Source organism: Macrobrachium nipponense, chromosome 2, assembly GCF_015104395.2.
Source record: "Macrobrachium nipponense isolate FS-2020 chromosome 2, ASM1510439v2, whole genome shotgun sequence".
In the NCBI taxonomy this organism is placed as follows: Eukaryota; Metazoa; Arthropoda; class Malacostraca; order Decapoda; family Palaemonidae; genus Macrobrachium; species Macrobrachium nipponense.
In genome coordinates, this window is record NC_087201.1 from 84,450,290 (window position 1) to 84,477,511 (window position 27,222).

At 36.9% G+C, this 27,222-nt stretch overlaps 2 protein-coding genes across 2 annotated transcripts in view; one reads left to right on the forward strand and one right to left on the reverse strand.

The window, feature by feature from the left end:
* Nucleotides 1–27,222, reverse strand: part of LOC135220747 (uncharacterized) — a 671,524-nt gene that overhangs the window by 371,924 nt on the left and 272,378 nt on the right. The gene's annotated exons all lie outside the window — the stretch shown is intronic.
* LOC135220741 (neogenin-like) overlaps nucleotides 3,498–27,222 on the forward strand; it is a gene marked incomplete in the record, with an annotated part of 107,975 nt that continues 84,250 nt past the window's right edge. Inside the window, 1 exon segment of the mRNA XM_064258179.1 lies at nucleotides 3,498–3,778. Coding sequence (XP_064114249.1) covers nucleotides 3,679–3,778 — 100 coding nt within the window.

Genomic DNA, 27,222 nt, shown 5'->3' on the forward strand with positions numbered 1-27,222 from the left:
GCTTTAGCAGTGTTATCAATTGGATATTAATGGTTTTTATACGCGTATTTTAAGTTTAGATTTTGGTAATCACTTTTTTTTACCGTGCTCGTCCCGAGTTTTTTGAAGGTTTTTAATCTTGGACTTTAAAAGTATATTATAATTAAACTATTTGATATATACTCTCTATGACCTTCATGCTTTATTATTCAACATACTATTTAGGATTTTTCCAATTTTAATTCGGACATTTCGAAGTATATTGCATTTATTGCAAGTTATTGTTTGATATATGCTCTCCAGTATTTTTATATTTTATTATATAAGAAATATATATTTTTTTAGCAATGTCATTCATTAGTTATTCATGTTGTTTATATGTGTATTTTAGGATTTTGGTGATCACTTTTTTTGCCCGTGCTCATCTCGAGTTTTTGAAGGTTTTTAATCTTAGAATTTTGAAGTATATTACAATTAAACTATTTATATATGCTTTCAAGGGCCTTCACATTTTATTATTTAACATATTATTTAACACATACATTTCTTTTAGCATGGTTATTCATATGTTTACACTTTATGCATATATTTTAATTAAGTAGTTTGTTACTGTTATGTTTGTTTCTTTTTCTCTTTGTTATTATTCATTCTTTTTCTTTTGTAGTTTTGGTATGTATTTGTTTCTCTTTTTGTTTTGTTATATGGGAGTTATCCTTCATCTACAATGCACTGAGTTTTAATCTATCGTCTAAGCTAATATGTTCCCTACATAATTATTTCTTCTGCCTTAATGCTTTACAACCCAATATTTTTCTCATGTGTCAAGTTTTTTTTATTTTTTGAGAACTTTAATTCTGAAATTTTGAAGTAAAGTATATTGCCAGAGAATTTTTGATATATGATTTCCAGTGCATATATTTATATTATTTAAACATGTATTATTATTTTCAATGTTGGTGCCTGATTTTTGCCCGTTTCCGGCTTTTCTATTATCTAGTAAAATATTGTTTCCTTTTTCATCAAATTTTTCCTTTTTTTTAGTTAACCATTACTTCTATTTCCATCTCTTCCAACCTTCTTTAGCGCTTCCTTTTGATATTTAACTTGAGCATGATCAGCAAATCACTGGACATTTGTGCTTACACCATCCGAAGACCAAACTAAATGTAAAAATTAACTGACATCTTTTGAGGTTCTTATGATAGGCCTACCCACCCTTCTATAGCTTCAACGCAAAATACACGAGACCAGAATATGTTGGCCCTAGTACTATCTTTGAACTTGTAGTCCTATATAAACTTTGTAAAACAGATGGTGGCAGGTTATGCTCTTAGTCTCACTGAATTTGTTCAAAGAATGGCTGTTGTGAACTGTTTATAATGAAGATGTATGCAGAGAGCCTATAGGCCTATAGAAAAGTGTATCTTGTTTATTTTTTTATATTAGTCTTTAAAATTGGGACGATTATTGGCCTTGAAAGTGAAATAGAACATTATGCGGATGATGCAGCACTTGATCCAGTTATTTGCTAATCAGATACAAAACCAATGGGAGGTTAGACATAGAGTTTTGGCAACAGAGAGAGATAAGTTGATGAATTATCACTCTTTACGTTCTTTTTTTCTTCGTATTTTCTCCTTTCCTTCGTCTCAATTTAATCCCTAATCGGGATTACATTACAAGAAAAGTATAAAATAAAATCGAGGTAGATGTTTTCATTCAGCTTTCTCCAGATATTTCCATTATAAACAGTTCTTCATTTCATGACTGATTTTCGGCATAGGTCTACAACTCGTTTTTTTTAAGGATCCTGATTTATTTACAAATAGTGATGCAAATAAACTTTATATTTATAAACAAATAAAAGGAAATCAATTGACAAAAGACAGCAAAATCGATTCATTTGAAATATAGAGAACCATAAATAACAATACATAAACAAATAAAAAAAGTGACATAGAAAAACAAAAAGAAATATAGAAAATAAAAAAATAAGAATAGTATTAAAAGAAACACACACTCACACACACACACACACACACACACACACACACACACACACACACACACAAGTAAACAACAAAAAGTTTCCTTTTCATACGATGTATATTTCCAAACAAACTCAAAACCTCAGATTAACACGAATACTATTTTTTTTTTTTTTTTCGAATATGGTACTAAGCAGGTTGCTTTCATATTTATCTGCTGAATTAAGGATTATAACACGACTGCACAAAATAAATAATTTGTCGGTGGAATGAAGATATACATTTATACAAATTATACAAATTGTACATTGTAATCTGCGCTTCTCATGCATTTATATTGCTCATTATCAGCATCCAATAAACCCGTTGATCACGCATCGGCCTAGGCACAGCTCGTTTTCAACCGCGTAGCTATCTGGTATAATATATTTTCTCTTCTGCAATAAACAGATAATCTCAGCTTATTTGATTTCTTGATACTATTATAATTCATGGAAAGTTTTTTTTTTCAGAATAACGCTATACATAATTTATCTTCCAAAGGAAAATTTAAGATTAAAATCAGATATAGTCTAGTGTTTGGAAATACAGAATTTTTGAAAGTCAGTTTTTAATTTTAGTCTTTTCTTGAATATGACTGTAATATAAACTCTGTAACTTGTAATATTTTGGTGTTTTTTTTTTATTCTATTGAGTTTTTCTTTATTAACATACTGTGTTTATTTTAAAGTTTATCACCTTTTCATATTTTTATTGATATTTGTTTGTGCTTGCTAAACCACAAACAAATATTAAGAAAAATAATGAAAAGATGATAAACTTTAAAATAAACACAGTATGTTAATAAAGAAAAACTTAATAAAATAAAAAAAGACCAAAATATTGCAAGTTACTAAGTTTATATTACAGACATATTCAAGAAAAGATTAAAATTAAAAATTGACTTTCAAAAATTCTGTATTTCCACGCACTAGACTATATCTGATTTTAATCTTAAATTTTCCTTTGGAAGATAAATTATGTATAGCGTTATTCTGAAAAAAAATCCCAGGAATTACAATAGTAGTATCAAGAAATCAAATAAGCTGAGATTATCTGTTTATTGCAGAAGAGAAAATATGTTATAATAAATGGCTACGCGGTTGAAAACGAGCTGTGCTTTTCATATATATATATATATATATAATATATATATAGATATATATATATATATATATATATATATATATATATATATGAAAGCTAGACCTACCGCAACCTACGTATACACACTATTGGATGCTCCGTAAGAGTTTTGGATTAAGATAAATGTTGAGATGCAGCGGAGTAATACTCCGGTTCAGATTCCGAAAATGGTGTAGCGGCTTTAAAAGGCTGGTTGGTTAGAAAATACATGTTTATTTTATGCTAACGAAGGATTTAAATTATATTCCGAAGTGAGAATTATTCACTGGATCGGAATATAAATGCAAAATTCGGAGCGAACTACTTGCGTGGAGTACAACCGGCGCAGGGTCGCCCACGGAACGTTACGCGTCGATCACCAGTGTTTGTCTAACCACCATCCAAGTTGGATGGCGTGCGCTGCTCTCTAAGACCGTGTGCACTTGACACCATGTATGAACGCGGGTGAAACCGCCCTTGCTGACGCCCCTTGCGACTCCCCGGAGGAGGCGCCGAGCGAAGTGAAAGTGAAACGGTAGCGGAAGAAATGGGCGTCGAGATGACGTGGTGGTGGGTGACCACGACGGGCGCTTTGTGGATATTAGGCATTTGTTTGGGTCCCAGCCACGGAGCCGCTGCTGACAAAGGTGACGTATAAAATGTCCTTATTTCTTATCGTATTTTCTTTATTTCAAGATTGTTATATATTTTAATCTTTGATTTAATTCATTATTAATCTTATTTAACTCCAGGTGGCGTTCATTCGCTTCAAATAAGCTCGCCAAAAGCAGAAGTCTGCCCGTGAAAGTGGTCGGCTGTCGCCGTAGATTCGAGTGTCCGGACCAAAAAAAAAATTATTTTCCTGAATTTGATTTCTTTCGCCCAAAATAAATTTCATTTCACCACGAATAATAAAGATAAATTGTCTATTGTTTTTAGAAGAAATATATAAGGTTTTTTCGGTATTGTCAAGTCGTACGCCACGCGCGCGAGCGTTGTTAATATCGGCCCCGTTAGGCTTAGTGGAATTTACGCTTGTGGAATATATATATATATATATTATATATATATATATATTATATATTATATATATGAGAGAGAGAAATGATCAATTGTACCATTTTTATAATTATTCTTTTATGCATGAGATTTGTTCCTATGGCCTAGTATAATTTATATGTATATATTTATATATATATATATATATATATATATATATATATATATATATATATATATTATATATAAAGAGAGAGAAGAGAGAATGATCAATTGTACCATTTTATAATTTTTCTTTTTTTTATGCATAAGATTTGTTTCTATTGTATAATATATATATATATATATATATATATATATATATATATATATATATATATATATATATATCATATATATTATATAGTTATATATATATATATATATATATATATATATATATATATATATATATATAACTTATTTTATTTTCTCATGTGTTGTTTATCACATGTTTAGTTCCTCCCATTTTTTTTTACATATTCAATATACAAGATATATTTCTAGACTAATATAAGCAGAAGTTGATTGGTATTTGTATAATAATCTAGTGCAGTGGTTCCCAAGGTGGGGTGTACGCCCCACCAGGGGGTCATTTGATTTTTAAGGGGAAGGGGGCCATAATTTGAAAATGCTTAAACCAAGTTAATGGCTTTTTAGGCTTCCTGCCATGGGAATATAAATGATGATATTTCAAAACAGGATTTTGACCAGAAACACAGTTAGGAACCACTTGATATAGTGGTATAATATCACTCGACCACTCGCCAAATAGTCGCAGTTCTGGATCATGTCAAGATAAGCGAACCCCTATTTTTCAGGAAATATATATATATATTATATAGTATATATATATATATATATATATATAGTAATATATATCTATATATATTATATTATTATATATCCTATTAAAATATCTAATAAAAGGAGCACATCTCTCGGAACGTGGCCACTTCCCCCAAAAAAGCTTGAGTTGCACCATTATTTCGTAATTTAGGAGACGACATTTACTCCGAGAGGAACATATAGAGGTCTCAGCATGTTGCCAGGATGGGCCACAGCGCTGGACTGATGCTCATGGCAGCGAATTCAAGTACTTTTTCAGGGAGGTGGCCACATTCCGGGTTCGGGTCATAGTCTGGTCCCTTATACCCTGTTAGGGCATTGCAGAATTTATAGTTTAACTTGAGCAGTAATGGGTTTTGCCTCCTGATTTTCAAACCTTTAATGCTTTATTGAATGTTGCATTATGTATTCATAAGTATTTAATCTCCTGAAGTCTTAATTCTCTGATTGCCTTCATTTTGTAAATTTTCTTTGCTGTTTTCAAACATGTTGACTGGGTTTCATCTCACTGTAAGGAAGTTCATTATTAACTGTCTCTCCACTGTCTGTGTCCTGTCAGTTTATTTATAGGACCCCCTCTATCTAGGTAGCTTTCACCTTGATACAAAGGGAAAAGTCAGAGTGACGCAGGTGTATTTAAGTATTTGTGGTCACAATGATTATCAGCATCAAATGCAGCAAATTCTAGAGGAAACTTTAAAAACATCATTGATACTCTATTGTAAGGTCCCAAACTCACGTCGTGATTTACAATTTGATTTCTTCGCTGCTGCGAATTTCTATTTATGCAGTGGCATTTGATATTGGTAACTGATTTCCCTCATCAGAATCATGGAGAAAAGTTCCAAGGGTTGGTAACAGAGGGAAAGACAGTCACTGAAAAGTGTACTATAGTTGGTCTGCAAGTAAATTTCCACAGGGCTAGGTAATGTAGGGAGGGATTACCTTGTATTATAAGGCTGTCTGGGGGAAGTCTGGGATTATTCAAATGAGCTCCCTTCGACTCACCTAATTCAGGATGGAGTCCCTGAGATGAAGCACCCTAAATATTTTAAAGTTACATTCCAACCAGGTAGAAAATGAATATCCTCAGTCAACCTGAATCATATTGGATGAATGAACAAACTTATGACGCCTGCATTATTTATATGATAGATTGTTATTTTCAGTTTTGATTGCATGCATATTTGGAGAACGTACATAGTTAATTGTGATGAGAATTCTTATATAGAAGGGATAAACAAGAAGAGAGGAATTAACATTATAAAATAAAGTAACCATGCAACATTTAACAAGACAGATCATTGTATATATCATTTACAATTTAGTGAAATTGAGTGTAAAATTTAGTGAAATATAAAGCGCTTGAATAAGATGCTTTAAGTTTTTTGAGGTATGCTTCATTCTTTACAAAAACTAGATGAAAACTAATGAAATGAAGATAAGTTATAGTACTTAGTTTTATGAAAGTTTCATACAGGGTAGTACCATAACAGAAATGCACACACAAATATAGGGGAGCCTTTCGTAAATAGATCGTTATGAGTACTTTAAGCCATTTATTCTGTATACAGGATACATTATGTACACATGAATGTAAGGTGCCTTGATTTTTTTTTTTTTCGATAAGCTACTGATTCAAAGATGTCCATTGATTGTAGACATCATGTTGTACCTACATCTAGTTGCCATCCTCATTCCAGATGCCAGGTACTGTAATTTCAGTATTGGAAGCGTGTGAGTTCAACTTCTGTATTCACATTACGAAAAAGACTCGCATGAAAGATGTACTGTAATGGTTTCATGCTGATTCAATTCCAAGGAGGTCGATGGAATCCTTTGAGATTGGTGGAAGAAACATTTGAAGGTGTTATTGTAGGATGATCTGCTTTTCTGTTATTTTTTTTTGTCTCAGATTGCAGGAGAATTTTGGTTAAAGCATTACCATAATGTGACTGAAGCAGTACATTTAGTAAGTTTCATGTGTTACTCAGGGATTTTGACCTGAATTTATACACATGAAAAAATATAATTTCAGTTTTGGTACTGTTTATAATTTTACTCCTTCATGTGCATCAAACTATTTCTTTGCATTTTTGTGGGTGGACATCATTTAAAGTGTACCCAGCATGTTGCACAGTAAACAGCAGTAAAGGTCCTTTGCAAAATCCTTATGGCTTTTAGCTTTATGTTGTCTATTTTAGCTTATGCTGTTCTCTCGGGACGCTGTCTACTTAGCTGTCCAACTACCTTAACTTTGTTGTACTAATCTAGTTTTTGCCGCTCTTGAGCCATCATTCAAGAACGTGTCATGTTTGGAGAGTCCTGCTATTAAATAGAGAAGTATGTCAATAGTTTCATTATTTCATAGTTTACCAGTAATAGTAATTTTCCTTTCGTTGCTTACTGCGCAGCTGAATCGCATTTGTCGTGTCATCCCCCAAGCCCCTAGCTGCATTACAAGATGCTTCCTTGATCAGAGATCATGCATGGCAAGTATTATGACATAGGGTGGCTTAGCTACGTGAAGCTTTGTGGTTTTCTTGGTCAGTGACACTGTGGTGTTTGGTTTCTTACTCGGTCGGTGCTTCCCTAAATCACCATCCTGGCTTTTAGTTAACAGATGGTTTTCAGAGGTGGAATGTGGAAGATATTTCCCAAATTTACAAATTCTTGGCTTTTATCTGCTGGGAGAGTAGATCTTTGCAGAGTGAGATGTTATCCGTCATGTTAAGTTCACTTTTGTAGTTGTATATTGCACAATGTTCTTGTTGATAATCTGTATTAATGATTTTATTTATACATCTGAACTCTGGCATTTGGTACTTATGTATTGTTGAGATGTTGTATGTAGTGAAAGTAATTTAAATTACAATCAGCACTCTGGAAATGAAGTACTCATGGGGTTACAATGGTGAATCACTTTGTAAATTTGAAGGCCGCTATTTCAGTGGTTCATGTTCAATCAATATTTATTTATTTTTGCAACAATTAGCATCAAATAGCAGACTGAATAGCAATGATCTGTTCCTGATTTTGAATATCGGTGATCTGTTCGTGAGGTTGAATAGCAGTGACCTGTTCATGAGGTTGAATAGCAATGATCTGTTCCTGAGGTTGAATAGCAGTGACCTGTTCATGAGGTTGAATAGTAATGATCTGTTCCTGAGTTTACAGCAATGTACAATGCATGTGGATGTCCTTATTCAGCACAACTGCATTGTTCTTAAACTGTAGGATATGCCATAAGCTTTGTAGCTAAGCTGCCTTGACATTTTGCTCTTTTGGCCAAAATGTTATATTTCATTCCATTTCAGAGGACCTTTTTAACTCTTTCTCAAGTTCTCTTGGGATCACCTCAGTGCTTTGTGAAAGCTACTCATGTCTCTACATTGAAAGTTTAGGATACGTACTTCATGTTGAATTATTGATAGAACAGAAAGATCTATATGTATTGTCAAATATGGGTGAATATCAATGCAGTGGCCACGCAAATCCGAGGACAGATAAATGTATAATACAGTCTATTTGCATAGACATAATTTGGACAGTTTTATTTTTGGCACTTGAGTGGGTATTGTAATTTTTGGGGATAATAGATGGTATTCCTAAGTTATTTATATTGCATTTCCTTGTTTAAGTAGTATGATCTTTCGATATTTAGTTAATTTTATTGTAAGTCAGTAATTATACCTTTTTACTGAAAGTTACTGTACTGTAAATATATAATTTTGAATAATAATAGTAATAATAATGATAATGCGATTAAAATTATTTTATTATTATTATTATTAATTATTATTATTATTATTATATTAGATGTGTGTAATGCTATATAGTACTTTAAGAGACCTTGTTATAAGTACTGTACCTATATCGAAATGGAGTGTGATTTAAACGCGTAATAACGCTTCTTTACGGTCTGAGAGAGAAAGTTCACACACACTGCACCTTCATTTTTTCGAATCTACTTGTATATACGGCGTCTTTCACTGAGGTCTTTCTGTTTACGTCTACTGGGATTATTGATGACGGCGTTTCATTTCTGTTTATCTCATTACTCATATTGATGGCTGTGATGACGTCGCAATTGTTTATGCTTGTTGATATATTTGCTCGTTCGCGCGCTTTTGACTCTTGATGGCTGGACGGTTAGGGAAAATGGCGGGAGTAGAGGGAGAATGGTATTATCATGTTTTTCGTTAATGTTTACGGTTATTTTACGTAACCTATAACCTCGCTGTTTACCGTAGGCCTAATTTGAAGAGTATATCGAGATCTCGTAGCTTTGTTTTGATTTAAAAGAAGGATTATAACTAATATAAAGTCTAGGCCGGTAGGGAGATGTTGGTGCTAGGGAATATTATTTGGGAGAGTTTAGGGAACTAACGCTAGGCCTAGAGTCTCTAGACTAAGACTGTAATTTAGACTTTAGGCCTAATTTTTAAACTTTTTTAATTCAGTGGTCTTTAATAACAAGATTCTTCGTTAAAGTTAACAACGTTTTTTCGTTAATACCTCTGGCGCGACACACAAGTGAGATAATAAGCGCTAGGGGCAGACTATTTATAAACAGTGACACTTTAGATGCCCGGGATTACTGGAGATGTTTACATTGCGCACATTGTCCGTTACTTGTTTACACGATGCCCGAACGCCGTTGCGCCTTATAAATAAAAAGAGACGGTCGTTTTTATTCTCGGTTTTGCAGGAAGTTGAACGGTCTTTGTCGTTATTTGTGTATGAAAAGCGTTCTTCGAAGAGTTGTCGTTTTGTGACCTTCTTGATCGTTGCTTAGACATCGGTGGGCTGAATTTCGTTCTCGGGGAAACGTTCGATAAATGAACGGGTTAAAAACGTCGCTTGTTATCTAACGTTGCCTCACGTCTGGGGGGCGTGAAATTAGTTCTTGAAAAACGTTCGATATTTGAACTGGTTGAACGTTGCCTGACGTCAGCGAACTTAAATCCGTTCCTTTAAAACGTTTGGTTTATGTAGTAGTTGAACGTCGCCTGGCCCCCATTATCCACGAACTTGGTTAGAAGGGTTCAGTGTGTGTACCTACTGAACGTTGCTCAACCGGTATTGCTGCCATATGGTGATCAACGAGATGATTTAACTTTGTAGCGCAGTGGCCGTCGGCACGGGCAACGTATGATGCCATTTTCTGGCGTAAGTGAGAAGAATGCTCACAGATGTGCTCAAAGTCGCCGTTGGGCGCTCCCGCGCGCTCTAATGACCTCAGGATACGTTTATGCGATAGAAAGGATTCGTTGTAAATGGAAGATCTTCGGTCATGTGTCCTGTGTCAAGGCATGGAGAGAGAGAGAGAGAGAGAGAGAGAGAGAGAGAGCACACAGATCGATTTGAGGGCCGTGTTTGAACGGGTCAATATTTTACGGCCGACACTCACTCACATGGCCCCCTTTCTCTCTCTCTCTCTCTCTCTACTCCTAGTACTACTCCGCCCTCACCCTATGCACAGTAGACGCTGTTGTCGCACTCCTACCTCTGAGCCTGGCGGCCACTCCCACTTCTTATCCTTAGTGTATCTCTCTCTCTCTCTCTCTCTCGCGGATTATTTAGTTGATTTAAAGGATATCTTTATCATTTTTTCCTTCCTCAAACCAGGATCATTCACATTACTGTTGATGACGGCATCTCTCTCTCTCTCTCTCTCTCTCTCTCTCTCTCTCTCAATATTGACTGATGGGGCCCTATTGCCATTCTTCCAAAATTGGGGTCGGGGTTTCGAGAGAGAGAGAGAGAGAGAGAGAGAGAGAGAGAAGAGGCCATCTTTAAGACTAGGATAAAAAATAACTTTTTTTCAAGTTTTGCACAAGGAGGTATATGTGCTACTTAAGGAGATTGGGGGGTGGGTGGTTACTTTCGGGCCCCAGGAACTCTTGCAAGGAGCACCCGAAGGTGGTACGTGGTTGCTACGGCAGCTGGGTTGAGTTGGTTGAGTGGACAGTTACAGTTTCGAAGCTGTTAATGAATTTATGTTTAGACATCCCTTACCCAGTCCAAGAAATCTCTCGAATTTCGGTTTTTTTTTTTATGTTACTTTTAGCTGCTGTTACTTGATGAGTTACTGCTGCTGGATTCGTGGAAATGTTATATACTGCCTGTTACTTTTCTTTCTGCTGAACGCCATAATATTCTGTGGAAGTTTCTCGAATCTGAAATTATGTGGGATTCTTCACTATGAATTTGGTCTTTTATATTCTGAATAATGATGATAATAATAATTATAATAATAATAATTATAGTGTCTAAGGTTCAACTGTCAGTTCATGCTTTTGTTTATAAAAATTTAGGCTGTCCAGAGAAGCCGGACAGCAGAAATTAAGGTCTTGTGTTGGCAATTTTTTTTTATATATATAATGTATATAGTGAAAAATGATTATTATAATTTGTATTGTTCTAACAATCTCCCTGTTGTTATTCATGGTGACTCACAATCATAACACCCTGTCATTATCACTCACTATGTTAGAATGGGGTTACAATGATCTCTTTTTTTTTTATTATTATTATTAATGCATTTTCTTTAGTGAGCCTCCATATTTTTCTCCCTTTGATGTTCTGGACTTGTCCTGGACGTCTTTCCGAGTTGCCATGTCGTAATTATTGGACGCTCTCTCTCTCTCTCTCTCTCCGCATAGGTTAGTCATCACTCGACCTCTTTTTTTTTTTGTGGGAAGGGGACAACTTCTCTCTCTCTCTCTCTCTCTCTCCTTTAGGAGCCATGTAAACACTGATACACATTCTGCTTCTAATCTCTCTCTCTCCTCTCTTTCTCTCTTTAGAAGTCGTGCAAACACTTGGGACATTCTGCTTTTAATTCTCTCTCTCTCTCTCTCTCTCTCTCTCTCTCTCGTGCATAAATTTATTCTTATACCAAACCTCTTTAAATAATATATTCTTAGTCCTATATACATTTTTTTTTTCGGTGTCTCGTATCGTGGTGATATGAGGATAGGCCTAAGTATCGATTGGCAAAATCGATTAAACGCTGCCCTAGGTTTATAGCTCTCTCTCTCTCTCTCTCTCTCTCTCTCTCTCTCTCTCTCTCTCTCTCTCTCTCATGTAGGCCAGTTCTCAGCGTTCGGAGCGGAAGTTTTTTAACGAAGGCCAATAATTAACCTGTGTTGACACAGTTGCGCGCGCGCGCGTGAGAATGCGTTTGTGTGTGCGTGTTTGTTTGTTTGTATGTGTGTGTGCGTATGACGGTTGTATATGTGTGTTTGTGTCACATACGCGAGAAGAATTTACGTGATTGTGACGCTCTACCTCTGAGAGAGAGAGAGAGAGAGAGAGAGAGGGGCCTTCATAATCCTCCATCCGTAGGCCTTGTGGGGCATCTCCCTTCCCCCTTCCCCCAGGACCCGTCAGATACCAAGAGGAGCAGCAGAGTACGTATAGTGTGACCCCGGGCAAAAAAAAAAAAAAAAAGACGCAACCAACAGGTATTTAACAGGTATTCAAGTACCTGTAAGATACGTGTTCTGGAGAATCCCATTAATCCCTCTTTTGGGATTCCAAGACGGAATTCCTCCTTCTCCTTCTTCGGTTTTGGGGCGGGGGATGGGGGGCGATTGTAATCCCGAGAGAGAGAGGCCGGATTATCCAGTGCGGTCATGGCATGCGGTCGACTCTTTAAAATGACACGATTTTGGAGAGAGAGAGAGAGATTAAAAGGGATTAGGTATCTAGATAGTCTGATAAAGGTTTGGAAGAATGGCAGAATGAATAATATATAATTAATGATAATTGTAATAATAATAACAATGATAATAATAATAGGTAGGTGTAGTAATCTTCATTTCTGCAAATACTTTTTTATTGTCTGTGTCATGTTTACATAATTTTTTTTCTTTTGTATACATTAAAAGATCTCGTGTCGTATTTCCATATGTTTTTGCATTTTTGTTTAGAATTTCTTCTAGTTTTGTTTACACTATTTTTTAATCTTCTGGCGTGTTTTCATTGTTTAAAAAAAATTTTTTTTTTTTCAATGTTTGTGTTTATTTTTTGTATTCTTTAAATATTTTTTTGTGCGTTTTTGTCTTGTTTACATTTTTTATTGAATACGTTTTAATTGTTTTAATTAAAATTATTTTGTGGTGTTTACATATTAATAAAGATATTTTTTGTGTCTTTAGTTAACTTTCTTTTGCATTTACAATATTGTTTTCGTTTAAATACATTTTTGTAATTTATGAATATTTGTTTGTTTGCTTCCTAAATTTTAATTTTTTTATATTTTTTGTATTTACTAATTTTTTCTGTGCTAACATTTTTTTATTTTGTAATTAAGAAATATGTTTCATTTTTTTATCATTTATATACAAAAGTTTTGTTGCGCTTACATTTTTTTATTTATTAAAAGTACTTTTTTGTTTGTGGTGCAAGTTACTTTATTTTGCATTTAAAATTTTTTTTTTCGTTTTTTTATTTTTTATTGAAAGATATTTTTGTCTTTAAATTTTTTTTTTTTTTACAAAATTTTTGACGTGTTAAACTTTTTATTTAAAATTATATTTGTTCGTGTCTTGTTTATTTATTTTTTTATTTTTTCTTTTACAAAATTATTTGCGTGTTTACATTTTCGTGTCTTGGCAATAACGTGTTCGTCCGTTTCGTAAACAAGACCTACTGCTGTAGCGGATTCGCCCAATGTCGCCTCATACTTCAGCCATATATACTTCCCCAAATAAAAACCACGACGAAAATCATCGTTCTTTCACCAGACAGTAAATTTTTCAATACTTCCCCCACTTCCTGGCCAGAGTCCATCCACAAACCTCAGTCAGTCGAGACAGAGACGAACAGAACTTCCTCATTATATGGTGGATGGGGGAAGGTTTCTCATTATATGGTGGATGGGGGAAGGTCTCTCTGTCTTTGAACCATAATCCCTCCACCCTGTACTTGTTGTGGCTTGGAGGCGGGTTGGGGGATGGGGCGCCTTTTCCCCAGTAAATACCATTTCATAAATCAATTTTGAGCCGTGTCGCTAATGGCAACCCAGCCCCTACTTCATCTTCTTCTTCTTCTTCATCTTCATCTTCAGCTGTGAATGTGGTCTAATGAGAGAGAGAGAGAGAGAGGTGTCACTACTACTGTTTCTGATGAGACAGAAAGAGAGAGAGAGGGTGTCACTACTGATATGACATTCTGTTGAGAGAGAATCCTTAGTGATATAACGAGAGAGAGAGAGAGAGAGAAACTGCGTCACACCTCGTGGTTCCTCCCCGAGGAACGTTTTGTGACGTAGTTTTATTTTTGGGGGGGTAGGGAGAGAAGATGTGTGGTACTATGTCCCAACATCCAAAGCAGAAACTATGTCCTTGTGGTTGATTTTAGTAACCATTGTTTTTAATTTGTGTTTTCTGTTAGGTTCGTTCATTTTTTTTAAGTGGCCTGTCGTCTTAAATATTGATTTTAGTGTTTTTAACATTGAATTTTGGGAGGAGACATCATCTTAAGCCTTAAAACTTAAAAACATTTTTAAAAAGTTACTTCAGGGATGGTCCAGCATTTTAAAACTTTTAAAACTTGAGACACTTGATGTTATATTTGGGATGGTCTCACTCACTCGCTACTCTGCTAAAAATGCTTCTGTTCGCCGTAGCTCTTGCTCATATATATATATATATATATATATTATATATATATATATATATATATATACATCACACACACCCTTCAGCGAGGTCCTGGAAGTAATCCTTTTCTTTCTGGGGTTGTAAGACCTGCCAGTTTTGTTATGCTGTTGGTTATTCAATTATCAGTAGTCAAGAATGCGTGTATGGATGGAACAGTATCTCTCTCTCTCTCTCTCTCTCTCTCTCTCTCTCTCTCTGTTTATACTGACACACTTTGGAACAAGACTGTACCAACCCATGTCCCCAGGTGAATTATACCTGTCTTGGTCCCACCCTGTAACGTTATTTTAAGCAGGACCAAGGGGTGCCTCCCGAGCGAGCCCTCATCTGGGGGAGAACTTGGGGATGATTGGACGAGGGTTGGGGAAGTAGGGGGAAGGCATTTGGGGAGAAAGAAGCTATGCAAGTTGGGGAAAAAATTGTGGGAAGATTAGAGAATGCAATGAGTGATTGCCAAGAGCAGGGGAGGAAGGGATGGCGAGTAAGTCTGATGATGACAGGAGCCTTGGGGAAGGGATGGGGAGGTGTTTTGCGCTTGGGGAAGCTTGGGGAAGAGTCTCCAAAGGAGACTGGACTGGGGAAAAGTGTATTGGAATCGAAGGGGGAGAATAGCAGAAAGGGTGCCTGGTGTGAATTTACGTGTCTTGGGGAATCAAAGGGTAGCTTGAGGATTAAGGGAATACCCAGGGAGTGAATAGCTGAGAGAGAGAGAGAGAGAGAGAGAGAGAGAGATTGTCCCCAGCTCTCCCCTCCCCTTCCATCATCAAGTGTTAGGGAATCACACACACACACATCCTGAATGCATACGTTTTGAATGTGAGGCGTGATCTTGCATGTGTAGATGCAACATAGGAGAAGGGACCTTTCACGTGTTTGGAGAGAGAGAGAGAGAGAGAGAGAAGGCGGCTCTACGCTCTATTGTGTACTGGACACCCAGCTGAAAGGACGCTGGCGAAGAAAAAAAAACAAAACCAGAGGAGAGAATAGTTTATTAACAAGAGTTCAAGAGATCTTGTTAGATGCCATTCAAGCTTAATCCTCTTAGGAGCAGCCTCTCTCTCTCTCTCTCTCTCTCTCTCTCTCTCTCTCTCTCTCTCTCTCTCTCTCTCTCTCAAACATCATCAACACAATCTGGTCCTCATCTCAAAACGCATCGAGACTACATCACATAATCTCGGACCGTCATGTCATGTTACTTTTCCTTGTCGCAGTTCCTCCATACCTTTGGGACGGCACATCCATAGTCCGAGTCATTGGGTCGTCTTGACGGCTGAAAGATTCAGGATTGGCGCCCTTAGATGCCCAGGGGAAGACATTCGAGAGCATGGCCCACATGATTTGGGTCTTAAAGGATTTGGCGGTCGCGATTGATACAGAGAGAGAGAGAGAGAGAGAGAGAGAATTTGACATTGGACGTCTTAGGACTTAGATTTGGTTCTGGTGATTGTCTGTAGAAGATTGGGGTTCCTAAAATACTGTGGTGCACAGAGAGAGAGAGAGAGAGAGAGAGAGAGAGAGAGAGAGAGAGAGAGACTGTTTTTGGAATGTGATCAAATCACCCACACACACACACACAGGAGGGGAGGAACAGAAATAGCTGTCAATTGGAATGTGATAGAAATACCAGAAGGTAGACAGGTTGAGACCGATCAACTTGTGATGTTATGTGTTTTATATTACACACACAACACACACACCACACAACACTACACACACACATATATATATATATATATATATATATATATATATATATATAATATATATCTAATTTGAGAAGGGTGGCTTGATAAAAGACTCAATAGTAACTGCAACATTAAAACATTTATCACATTTATCTCCATTGACTTAGCATTCTCAAATATTATATTCCTCAGGGCAGTTGTTCGCCTGACGGTGGGTTGTGAACCCCTTGGTAAGGGAAGTCCCTTTAAATGACAAGTAAATCTATTCTTTTGACACTAATAGCAACCACGCTTTCGCTCCTGCAGTAGTGCCACTCCTGTAGTGGCTCCTGCTGTTGTGAAAAGGATATGAGTGAGCTTATACAGTGATGTCTATTGAGAGAGAGAGAGAGAGAGACAGTAAACCTTATATAGAGGCCCTTTGTAACAGAATATCACATTTTCTAAGAAGGCATATCATTCATTCTTAATCCAACTGATTGTTTTGAAAGGTTTTAAGTATCTAAACCAGTCTCTCTCTCTCTCCTCTCTCTCTCTCTCTCTCTCTCTCTCTCTCTCTCTCTCTCTCTCTCTCTCTGAGATTTTAATACTTTATATTCGTTCAGTGAAATCCTATATGGGGTATTAAACACCTCACTCGCCTTTCGAGTTTTTTTTGTTCATTCCGGGATTATTTATAGATTAGGCAGCACCCTAGGAACTCCTGTAAGTGTGTATGTGTAGGGGATAGGGGAGGGGGTGGTTGCCCCTACCACTCTCCCCTCTCCCTGGACCTTTTCCATCTACCCTCTGCTGTCAAATGTCAATCTCAGAAAGGTGTTCTTGTCATCTGTAGAGGCTCTGTAGGGTTATGTATCCGTTTCTGTAGATTTTGACGTAAATCTATTGTATTGTTTTGTATTTATGGTACTGTGTATATGATAGACTGAATCTGTTGTTGTTATTATTATTATTACTGGTGTACCTTTTCCATGCAAAAATAATTGCAATTTTAAGAAATGTTGCAGTTGCATAGGACTGTTGATATACTAAGCACAGTATATTGCTTTTAATTTCCTTCGTTATAATTCTGCTCACTAAACTTGAAGTTGATCAAAATATAAACAAACTTAAATTTTAAAAAAATAACTATATAGATCAATGTTTGTCAGAATATTTCCAAGTTATATTATTTAGCGGTGGGCACCACTTGCTGGTCACCTATCCATGCTGTGATCACGGACAAAGCAATCGAATAGCCCAATCCTAGGAGTAATGAACACTCAACTATCCATCTGTGAACACCCCTTAAAATAATACTTGTAAAATTAATGAAAGTAAAGTCGCATTATTGAAGTGACAATGTCGGCAGTTTATGCAAAGGCGTACGCTCCATCCCTGGAGGTTACGGTACAGACTGCTGGTCACCTATCCAAGCAGTGACCACGGACAAAGCAATCGAATAGCCCAATCGTAGGAGTAATGTTGGCATGGCAGAATATAATAAGGATATATCCATTAATAATAGTGATTCTCTATCAATTGATATTCTATACTGCTATTATAGACTCCCATAATTCTCAGTTGGATCGCTTTGTCCCCCCAAAAAATAATTTTATAGTTTAATGATAAAATGTGTTTCAGTCGCCTTGTGGGAATTCCGGGAACAGCTTATTCCAAGTTTCTGCGGGGCGTGGAAGGGAATTGTTTATAGTCATGGTTTATTGTTATAGTTTATTATTATTGTTTAGTGTTATTGCTCTCAGGAATGACTGGGTTTGTTTATGTGTATTATTTTTATGACTGTCTGACTTGATCAAGTTGACTGGCTTGGATTAGCCTGGAAACGGTGATTAATTTTTAATTAATTTTTAAAAAATTTTGCGTCATCATTCCTCTATCAGGGATGGTTATCCTGTGCGGGAAACTTCCACAGTATTGAAAGGACACCCTTTGGGTTGGGAGGGGTAGGGCCATCAGTGCACCTCACGTGGCACGCTGTAGGCATTACTTAAGAGGGAGTATGGAGAGAGAGAGAGAGATTTTGAATTTTAGAAAATTAAATAGAACAATGAGAGGTAGAGAAAAATTTCAATTTATAAAATTAATTACAACAATGAGAGAGAGAGAGAGAGATTTTCAATTTTATGACATTAAATACAACTATGAGAGAGAGAGAGTGAGATTCATCACTGCAGATTAATGTACTTTAATTCTACAAAACTGCACGCTGAGGAGAGAGAGAGAGAGAGTAAGCCAGGTCGTACCATATTTTTAAAGAGAGAGAGAGATCAGGTTTACCAAGACGAGGGATAATTGGAACAATTTCTTAGCCAGTGACACTAACTATTTTTTTACGCGGCCCCTATGTCACTAAACCCCATTTTGGGGCGATGGGCCTAACTTCGTGTTATGCCCCCCCCCCCCTCCCCCCAATCAGGAGAGGGAGTGGGGATGTCCCCCGGGTTGGGGGTGGGGAGAAGGGGTTAGGAAATTATATAAGAGGCAGTTGTTGCTATTATAAATATTATTAAGTAGAAGTAACGGTTGAAAACTTATCAGATGTTGCATATTTATGGCCTCAATTTCTCTACAATCGGGAAACATAGAGAAGTAAAAGGGCAGTTATTATTAATTATTATTATTATTATTATTATTATTATTATTATTATTATTATTATTATTATCATCATATCAGATGCTACTTATTTTTTGTCCCCATTTCCTCTCCACTGGAGAAATCTTGAGGTATTATATATATATATATATATATATATATATATATATATATATAGTTGTAGTTATGTAATGTATGTATGTATGTATATAAACATCTATTTACTTAAGCAATCTTGAAAGGTAACACATAGGTAAACATAGGCGTTCCTCAGGGCTGGGCTCTGGGGCTGCAATTCCTCGCCCAGGAGAGCAGCTATAGCAACCATCGGACACCCGAGATCAGTTGGAATGGGTGTGTAAGTGGATACTCTTTTTAGAGGGTTAAGGGGCGTGGCCCACCTCAAACCCAACCACCACCCCCTCCCCTTGACGAAATGTATTCACCTTTAGTGTTGGGTTTTCTATATTTATGAAATAAAAATTTTGTGGGATGCCTTGGTGTTTGGTGTAGAAAATGAGTATTGTTTTTGTTTGGTTTGTGATGTGAATGTGTGTTTGTGCGTGTGTATTTCAGTACGTTGTTTTTATTTTTACATAGATAATGATGATGATGATGATAATAATAATAATAATAATAATAATAATAATAATAATAATAATAATAATGATATCAAAGTCATCAGTCCTTAATTTAACATGACAAAACTCTAAGGTCTTTGGACCCCAAATTTCACGTGTATTCACTTGACCCCACCAGACCCCAAGCCTATATATTATGTGAGTAGGCTGAATTCTCCCAATGGATTTAATGGGAATAAATAGAGAAATTGATTAGATTATTCGTCGGGGGTCCTATTGGGACTCCGCGTAATCCTACCCCAACTTTGATTGTATCAGATAGGCATAAGGGGTCTGTTGAAGGATGGATTCTTTTTTTGGGGGGGGGGGGATGTAGATTGGAATTAGGATTTTTTTAGAATTATTTTGAAGGCTATGAAAGTTATAATAATAATAATAATATTAATAATAATTATTATTATTATTATTTATTATTATTATTATTATTATTATTAATTATTATTATTTTGGGAATTGTGGGAGAAAATAAAATATTTTTTCAGGTTTGGAATGGAGGAAAATTTATGATGATGATGATGATAATAATAAATAATAATAATAATAATAATAATAATCTGGGAAATATGGAGAAGATATATATGATTTGTTGTGCTGTTAAATAATTATAATAATAATAATACTTACAAGCTCTGGAATAAGACTAGCAGAGGTTAATATTAGGAGAGGGATCTTCCAGGGCGACTCACTGTACCCACTACTCTTCGTAGTAGCCATGATTCCCATGACAAAAGTACTGCAGAAGATGGATGCTGGGTACCAACTCAAGAAAATAGGCAACCAGAATTAACCATCTGATGTTCATGGACGACATCAAGCTGTATGGTAAGAGCATCAAGGAAATAGATACCCTAATCCAGACTATAAGGATTGTATCTGGGGACATCGTGGAGTTTGGAATAGAAAAATGTGCCTTAGTAAACATACTAAAGGGCAAAGTAACAAGGACTGAAGGGATAAAGCTACCAGATGGGAACAACATCAAACACAGATGAGACGGGATACAAATACCTGGGAATAATGGAAGGAGGGGATATAAAACATCAAGAGATGAAGGAAACGATCAGGAAAGAATATATGCAGAGACTCAAGAGGCGAATACTCAAGTCAAAACTCAACGCCGGAAATATGATAAAAAAAAGCCATAAATACATGGGCAGCCGGCCAGTAAATCAGATACAAGCAAGCAGGAATAGTGGAATGGACGAAGGCAGAACTTAGCAGCATAGACCAGAAAACGAGGAAACATATGACAATCCACAGAGCACTACACCCAAGAGCAAATACGGATAGACTATACTTAACACGAAAGTAAGGAGGGAGGGGACTACTAAGCATAGAGGACTGCGTCAACATCGAGAACAGAGCACTGGGGCAATAATATATGAAGACCAGTGAAGACGAGTGGCTCAAGTGTGCATGGGAAGAAGGAACTGATAAATGTAGACGAAGACCCAGAAATATACAGAGACAGGAGAAAAGACAAGACAATGCAGTAGTTAACCAGAGGCAATGGGCATAACAATCAATGCACGGACAATACATGAGACAGACTAAAGAACTAGCCAGTGATGACACATGGCAATGGCTACTGAGGGGAGAGCTCAAGAAGGAAACTGAAGGAATGATAACAGCGGCACAAGATCAGGCCCTAAGAACCAGATATGTCCAAAGAACGATAGATGGAAATAACATCTCTCCCAAATGTAGGAAGTGCAATACGAAAAATGAAACCATAAACCACATAGCAAGCGAATGCCCGGCACTTGCACAGAACCAGTACAAAAAGAGGCATGATTCCAGTGGCAACAAAAGTCCTTCCACTTGGAAGCCTGTGCAAAGAAATACACCAGCTACCTTGCAGTAATAAGTGGTACGAGCACCAACCTGAGGGAGTGATAGAAAACGATCAGGCAAAGATCCTCTTGGACTATGGTATCAGAACGGATAGGGTGATACGTGCAAATAGACCAGACGTGACGTTGATAGACAAAATCAAGAAGAAAGTATCACTCATTGATGTCGCAATACCATGGGACACCAGAGTTGAAGAAAAAGAAAGGAAAAAAAATGGATAAGTATCAAGACCTGAAAATAGAAATAAGAAGGATATGCGATATGCCAGTGGAAATCGTACCCATAATCATAGGAACACTAGGCACGATCCCAAGATCCCTGAATAGGAATCTGGAAAAACTAGAGGCTGAAGTAGCTCCAGGACTCATGCAGAAGAGTGTGATCAAAGAAACGGCGCACCTAGTAAGAAAAGTGATGGACTCCAAAGGAGGCAGGATGCAACCCGGAACCCCACACTATAAATACCACCCAGTCGAATTAGAGGACTGTGATAGAGCAAAAAAAAAAAAAAAATAATAATAATAATAAGCAATTGAAAAATACTTCAGAACAACACTGACACCAGCTACAACAACGAACAGTAACAACCAGTTGTTATCAATGTTATAGCTCCAAACGTAATCAGATCAGTTCCATATATATACCTCCAGAAACAGATATGATAGTTTTTTTTTTTCTCAAGTAGAAAAAGAAAATATTAAAACTTTCGGACTTTCTTAAAGAGAAAGTTTGGGCTCCCAAGTGATTGCTGATAATGGAATTAAGCTTCGGAGAGAGAGAGAGAGAGAGAGAGAGAGAGAGAGGCAGGAATTTGTCTGTTCAGATAATTTTGGTTTCATACGTATCATCTTGTGCTGTTCCTTCTCGTGTGATTAACTCCCTCCACACACACACTCTCTCTCTCTCTCTCTCTCTCTCTCTCTCTCTCTCTCTCTCTCTCTCTGTATTGGCCCCCTTCCGCCGAAATGGCTCGTCTTCCTGGTAACATTAGAGCCGCTAAGTTTACTGGGAAGTTTAGGGGGAAGTTCTCTCTCTCTCTCTCTCTCTCTCTCTCTCTCTCTCTCTCTCTCTCTCTCTCTCATTCTTGGTCTTTCATACTCCCTTTTTTTTTTATCTCTCTCTTCATCGTCTTGGAAAGACCCTCTACTGTTTTGAAGATTCTCTCTCTCTCTCTCTCTCTCTCTCTCTCTCTCTCTCTCTCTCTGACAGTGAGGCACTGTTGTGAAAGGTGTATATATCTTCAAACCCTTGCGCCAGACAGAGGCTTGAGGGGGTAGGAAGGGAGAGATAGAGGGGGGGGGGGGTTAGAGGGAGAGGGTGTGAGGGAAAGGTTTATACCAGCGTCTTGAAATAGGATCCCTTCTCTCTCTCTCTCTCTCTCTCTCTCTCTCTCTTCTCTCTCTCTCTCTCCTGTATTTTACGATGCTATTTTTATTACTGATAGTTATTTATCTGTCGTATCTACGATCTGAATCGTTTGAACGGCATTGTCGACTATCCCTTGTATTTAATGATCCAGTATTCGGACGATCTTTTCATTTATTTGTTTATTTATTCATTTATTTATTTATTTAACCTTGGCCCCATCCATCTTGTAAAAACTCCATTAGAGTGCTTGTGGGAACTGCTTTTAACAGCGTGGGAATCGTCGTTCCTTCTCTCCCACCATCAAACCTGGTCATTTTCCTAAATTTTCTCCCAATTAGTTCACTCTCACACTCTCCAGACAAATGGCTTGAAGGTGTTGGGAACTTGTTGTCTGCTTGTCGTAAACTTGTTGGACATTTGTTATATACTTGTCATAAACTTGGAACATTATTGCCTGCTTGTCATCAACTTGGAAACTCATTGTTGACGTTTCATCATGAACGTGTTGGAAACTTATTGTTTATTTGTTAAAAACTTGGAAACATATTGCATACTGGTCATGAACATGTTGGATACTTATTGTCTACTTGTTTGGAAACTTATCTCTTGTTATAGACATGTTTGTTTATCACATAACTTCTTGTGAACAAGTTATCAAACTTGACAGGAGAACTAATATTTGGCAAATGATGGATAACTGCCTGAAACGTTGTCCAGAACTGTCAATGAGTTATTGGCTTATGTCTAACAAGTTGGTGATATGTCTGCAATAAGTTGCCAACATATGTAGATGACGTGTTTCGCTGCAGACGAACACAAAGATGTTTTTTCTTGCTATGGCGCCATTCAAACAGCACAAAGTTAGTCAGTGACTTGTATCTAACATGTTGATGACATGTTTTGCTTTAGACAAATTCACAGATCCCATTTTCTTTGGAATTCAAACAAACGCCAGTTTTTTTTTTTTTTTTTTTTTTTTTTTTTTTTTTATTCGAACTCAAAAGAGTCCAACGGGAATGGTACGACAACCAGTAAGTCACTGACTTGTATCTAACATGTTGGTGATGTGTATTGCAACAAGTTGCCGACATGTATGCAATAAGTTGCCGACATGTCAATGCATAAGGTTGCCTGAACATTTTTTTTTTTGTTTAATTGCAATTAAGTTGCCAACCTCGGTGTTAAGACGAAACCTAGAGGCACTTTTTTTTTTTTTTTAATTGGGATTCAAACTGACTTGACGCTTAAATAATGAAGAGGCCGACGGGATTGGCAGGCTGAAAGGGACCCTGAATTCCTACGGAAGAAGAGGAATGTACGCGGTCTGTTTAGTGGTTCTGTCGTGGTAATTGTCGGTATTGTCTCGCGGTAACCGACGGCACTGTTTTGCGGTAATTGACAGGGCCTCCGTAGTGATCATTTTGACAGTACCGGCGGCCAGGAATTTGACAGGCGTTTCCGCCTGCTATTGAGAGGTGTCGTGGAGATAAGGGTGGAGATTCTGTCTCAGGCTTTTGAAGGGCGAGGAGTAATTGGTCGTTGGAAGGGTTGTGTGTGTGTGTGTGTGTTTGTATGTATGTGTATTATATATATATATATATATATATATATATATATATATATAGGATGGGGTGAGTCTTGTGTATATGTATAGGGAGTGTGTGTGTGTGTGTTCATGTTAAGAGAGATAGAAAAAGAGAGAGTATGACTGTTGTTTCTGTGTGTTTTTCTATGTATATATATATATATATATAGAGAGAGAGAGGAGAGCGCATTTTTCTATCGAGAGAAAGAGAGAGATTGTGTGAGTATTTTTGTAGAGAGGGAGAGAGAAAGTGTGTGCATGTGTATTTTTGTGTCGAGAGAGAGAGACAGAGAGAGAGTGTGTGTGTGTGTGTGTGTGTGTGTGTAAGAAGGAGAGAGAGAGAGAGTATGTATGTGTGCTTCTAAGGAGACAGAGGTCTGTATTTGTTTAAAGAGAGAGTAAGAGAGGATGAGTTTGTGTGTGTATAAGGGGAGAGAGAGAGAGAACACTCTTGATATTGTAAAGTGGCCCCTTGATAACGGAATGAGACAATTCGTCCCCCCTTCCTCTTCTTCAACCCTACAGTTGCCTTTTGTTTAATGAAAAAAAAAAAATCCTTTCTTCGTTGTCTGGTCGTTTCGTCCGGCACTCCCCCCCTCGCAATACCTCCCCTGTCCTCCCAACTTGTACCAGTTCTTGTTCTCCTTCCCCAGATTTCCAATTGGTCCCTTTGTACCCCTAAATTAATATTTTTTTTTTATTTTTCATTTTTCATTTTCTTCCGGTGGATAGGGGCCTGGTCGTTTCGTCTCTGCTCATTCATCCATATTCACGTTCTTCATTTATTATTATTATTATTATTTTTATAATTATTATTATTATTATTGTTATTATTATTATTATTATTATTATTATTATTATTATTATTATTATTATTATTATTATTATTATTACCACCAAAAGTTTCATTTAAAAATTCTACAAGTAGGACCTGACTATGGCCTACTAATCTCCTTTTTACAAGAATAACCACAATAATAATGATAGTAATAATAATAATAACAACAACAAGAACAACGAGGAGCCAATATTTAGGGGCCAAGGAGCCCCCCCCTCCCCTTAAACCCCCTACTCGAACGAAGTCCACTCAACTAACACCAGATTAGCTGTGACACATGGGATGCGATGCAGCATCCCAGTGTGAACACTTGTCGAAGTCTCTATCGGCCTCTTTGGGAGACGTTGGGACATCCCCGAAGTCTCCCAGAGAGACGATACGATCAAGGGCCTCTCCCCTGAGAGAGAGAGAGAGAGGCTGGGAGAGGTTTTGAATGGAGGTGGTCTTCTGTTAAGGTGATAAGCAGTGTGGTATCGAGTCTCTCTCTCTCTCTCTCTCTCTCTCTCTCTAAGTGAACATACGATGTCTCGGATGGACTAACAAATCTTTGAGACATCCTAATCCTTGTAACTCTCTCTCTCTCTCTCTCTCTCTCTCTCTCTCTCTCTCTCTCTCAAACAGCGAAGCACCAAATTAAATTAATTCAATGTCACCTCTGTAAATATTTTTATTATTATTATTATTCAACTACAACGCTTCTCTTGAAATATCGCCCTGACCATTACGCGTAATTAGATTTCCTGAAGTGACGCGTAATGCGAATGACATGTAATGTGTCATATAATATTATTAAAATATATATTTTAGGTGCCAGCCGTACAAGCTAAGGGGTCGGTTGCCTTGGTGGGAATTCTGTAACTGTCACTGTTGAAAGCATCTTTCACTGCTGAACTATTCTTCTTCTGTTCTTCCTTCAGTGTATCATGCCCTCTTCATCATTTACTTATCTCATTACCTCCTACTTCTAACAGATTCCATCTACCATATTCGCTCCTTCCCTCTCACTCGTTCTTGCCACATGTTCATACCATCTCAATCTAGGTTCATGTACTGTCTTTGTCTGGTGGGTTTGAGTCCCGCTGTGAGCGGTAGAGATTGATTTCTGCATGTGACTATACTCTGTTTTTTTCCATCTGTCCATCCGCCTGTGGTGTTTGCACATGGTAACACTGTGTCCCGGGCTTTAAATAATATCCTATTTCGAATATTAACGGTGTAATTCGCATACAGTAAGTTATTAAAACACTTTTCAGTTGCAAATGTACACCCAGATATCCTTTTATTTACCTAAAACTTACACATAGCGTAACTATTTAAAGCCCGGGACGCAGTGTTACCATGCGCGACCACCACAGGCGGATGGACACATGGAAAAAAACAGAGTATAGTCAAGGTTCTTGGACAGAATGTTGAATTGTTTGAGCTCTTTTTAACATTGTCACTGTATGTTTTTAAACTCAGGCAGACTGTTCAATATCTTTCAACCTTTTTCCGATATATATATATATATATATATATATATATATTATATATATATCATTTATTTGATGTATAGATTGCTATGAAAATACAATAAAGGATTTGCTATATTGTTCATATCATATATACATACTTACTGTTTCTCTCTGCGACGCAAGACGAGGTTCACTTATTTCAGTTTTGAAATCGTATACCATAGAAATTTCAAAGCATTTGCCGCTTAGTACGCCTTTTAAAAAGGCTCATCAACTATGCATAGACCTTCTTTTCCCATTCTGCGCAATCTTCGTCACCCTTCTAACTTATCTTTATAGAAGTTTTGTTACTTTACAACACCTCTATTTGCGGTCGGGCTCTCCTCCTTGTGAAAACTTCCTCAGGACACACCCTCAAAACTACCCGGTCGCCATGACCAAACTGGCTCAAGCCCCCATAACTTACCCCTTTTGACCTTATTGTATACCCATATCTCGCATCTTCTTAA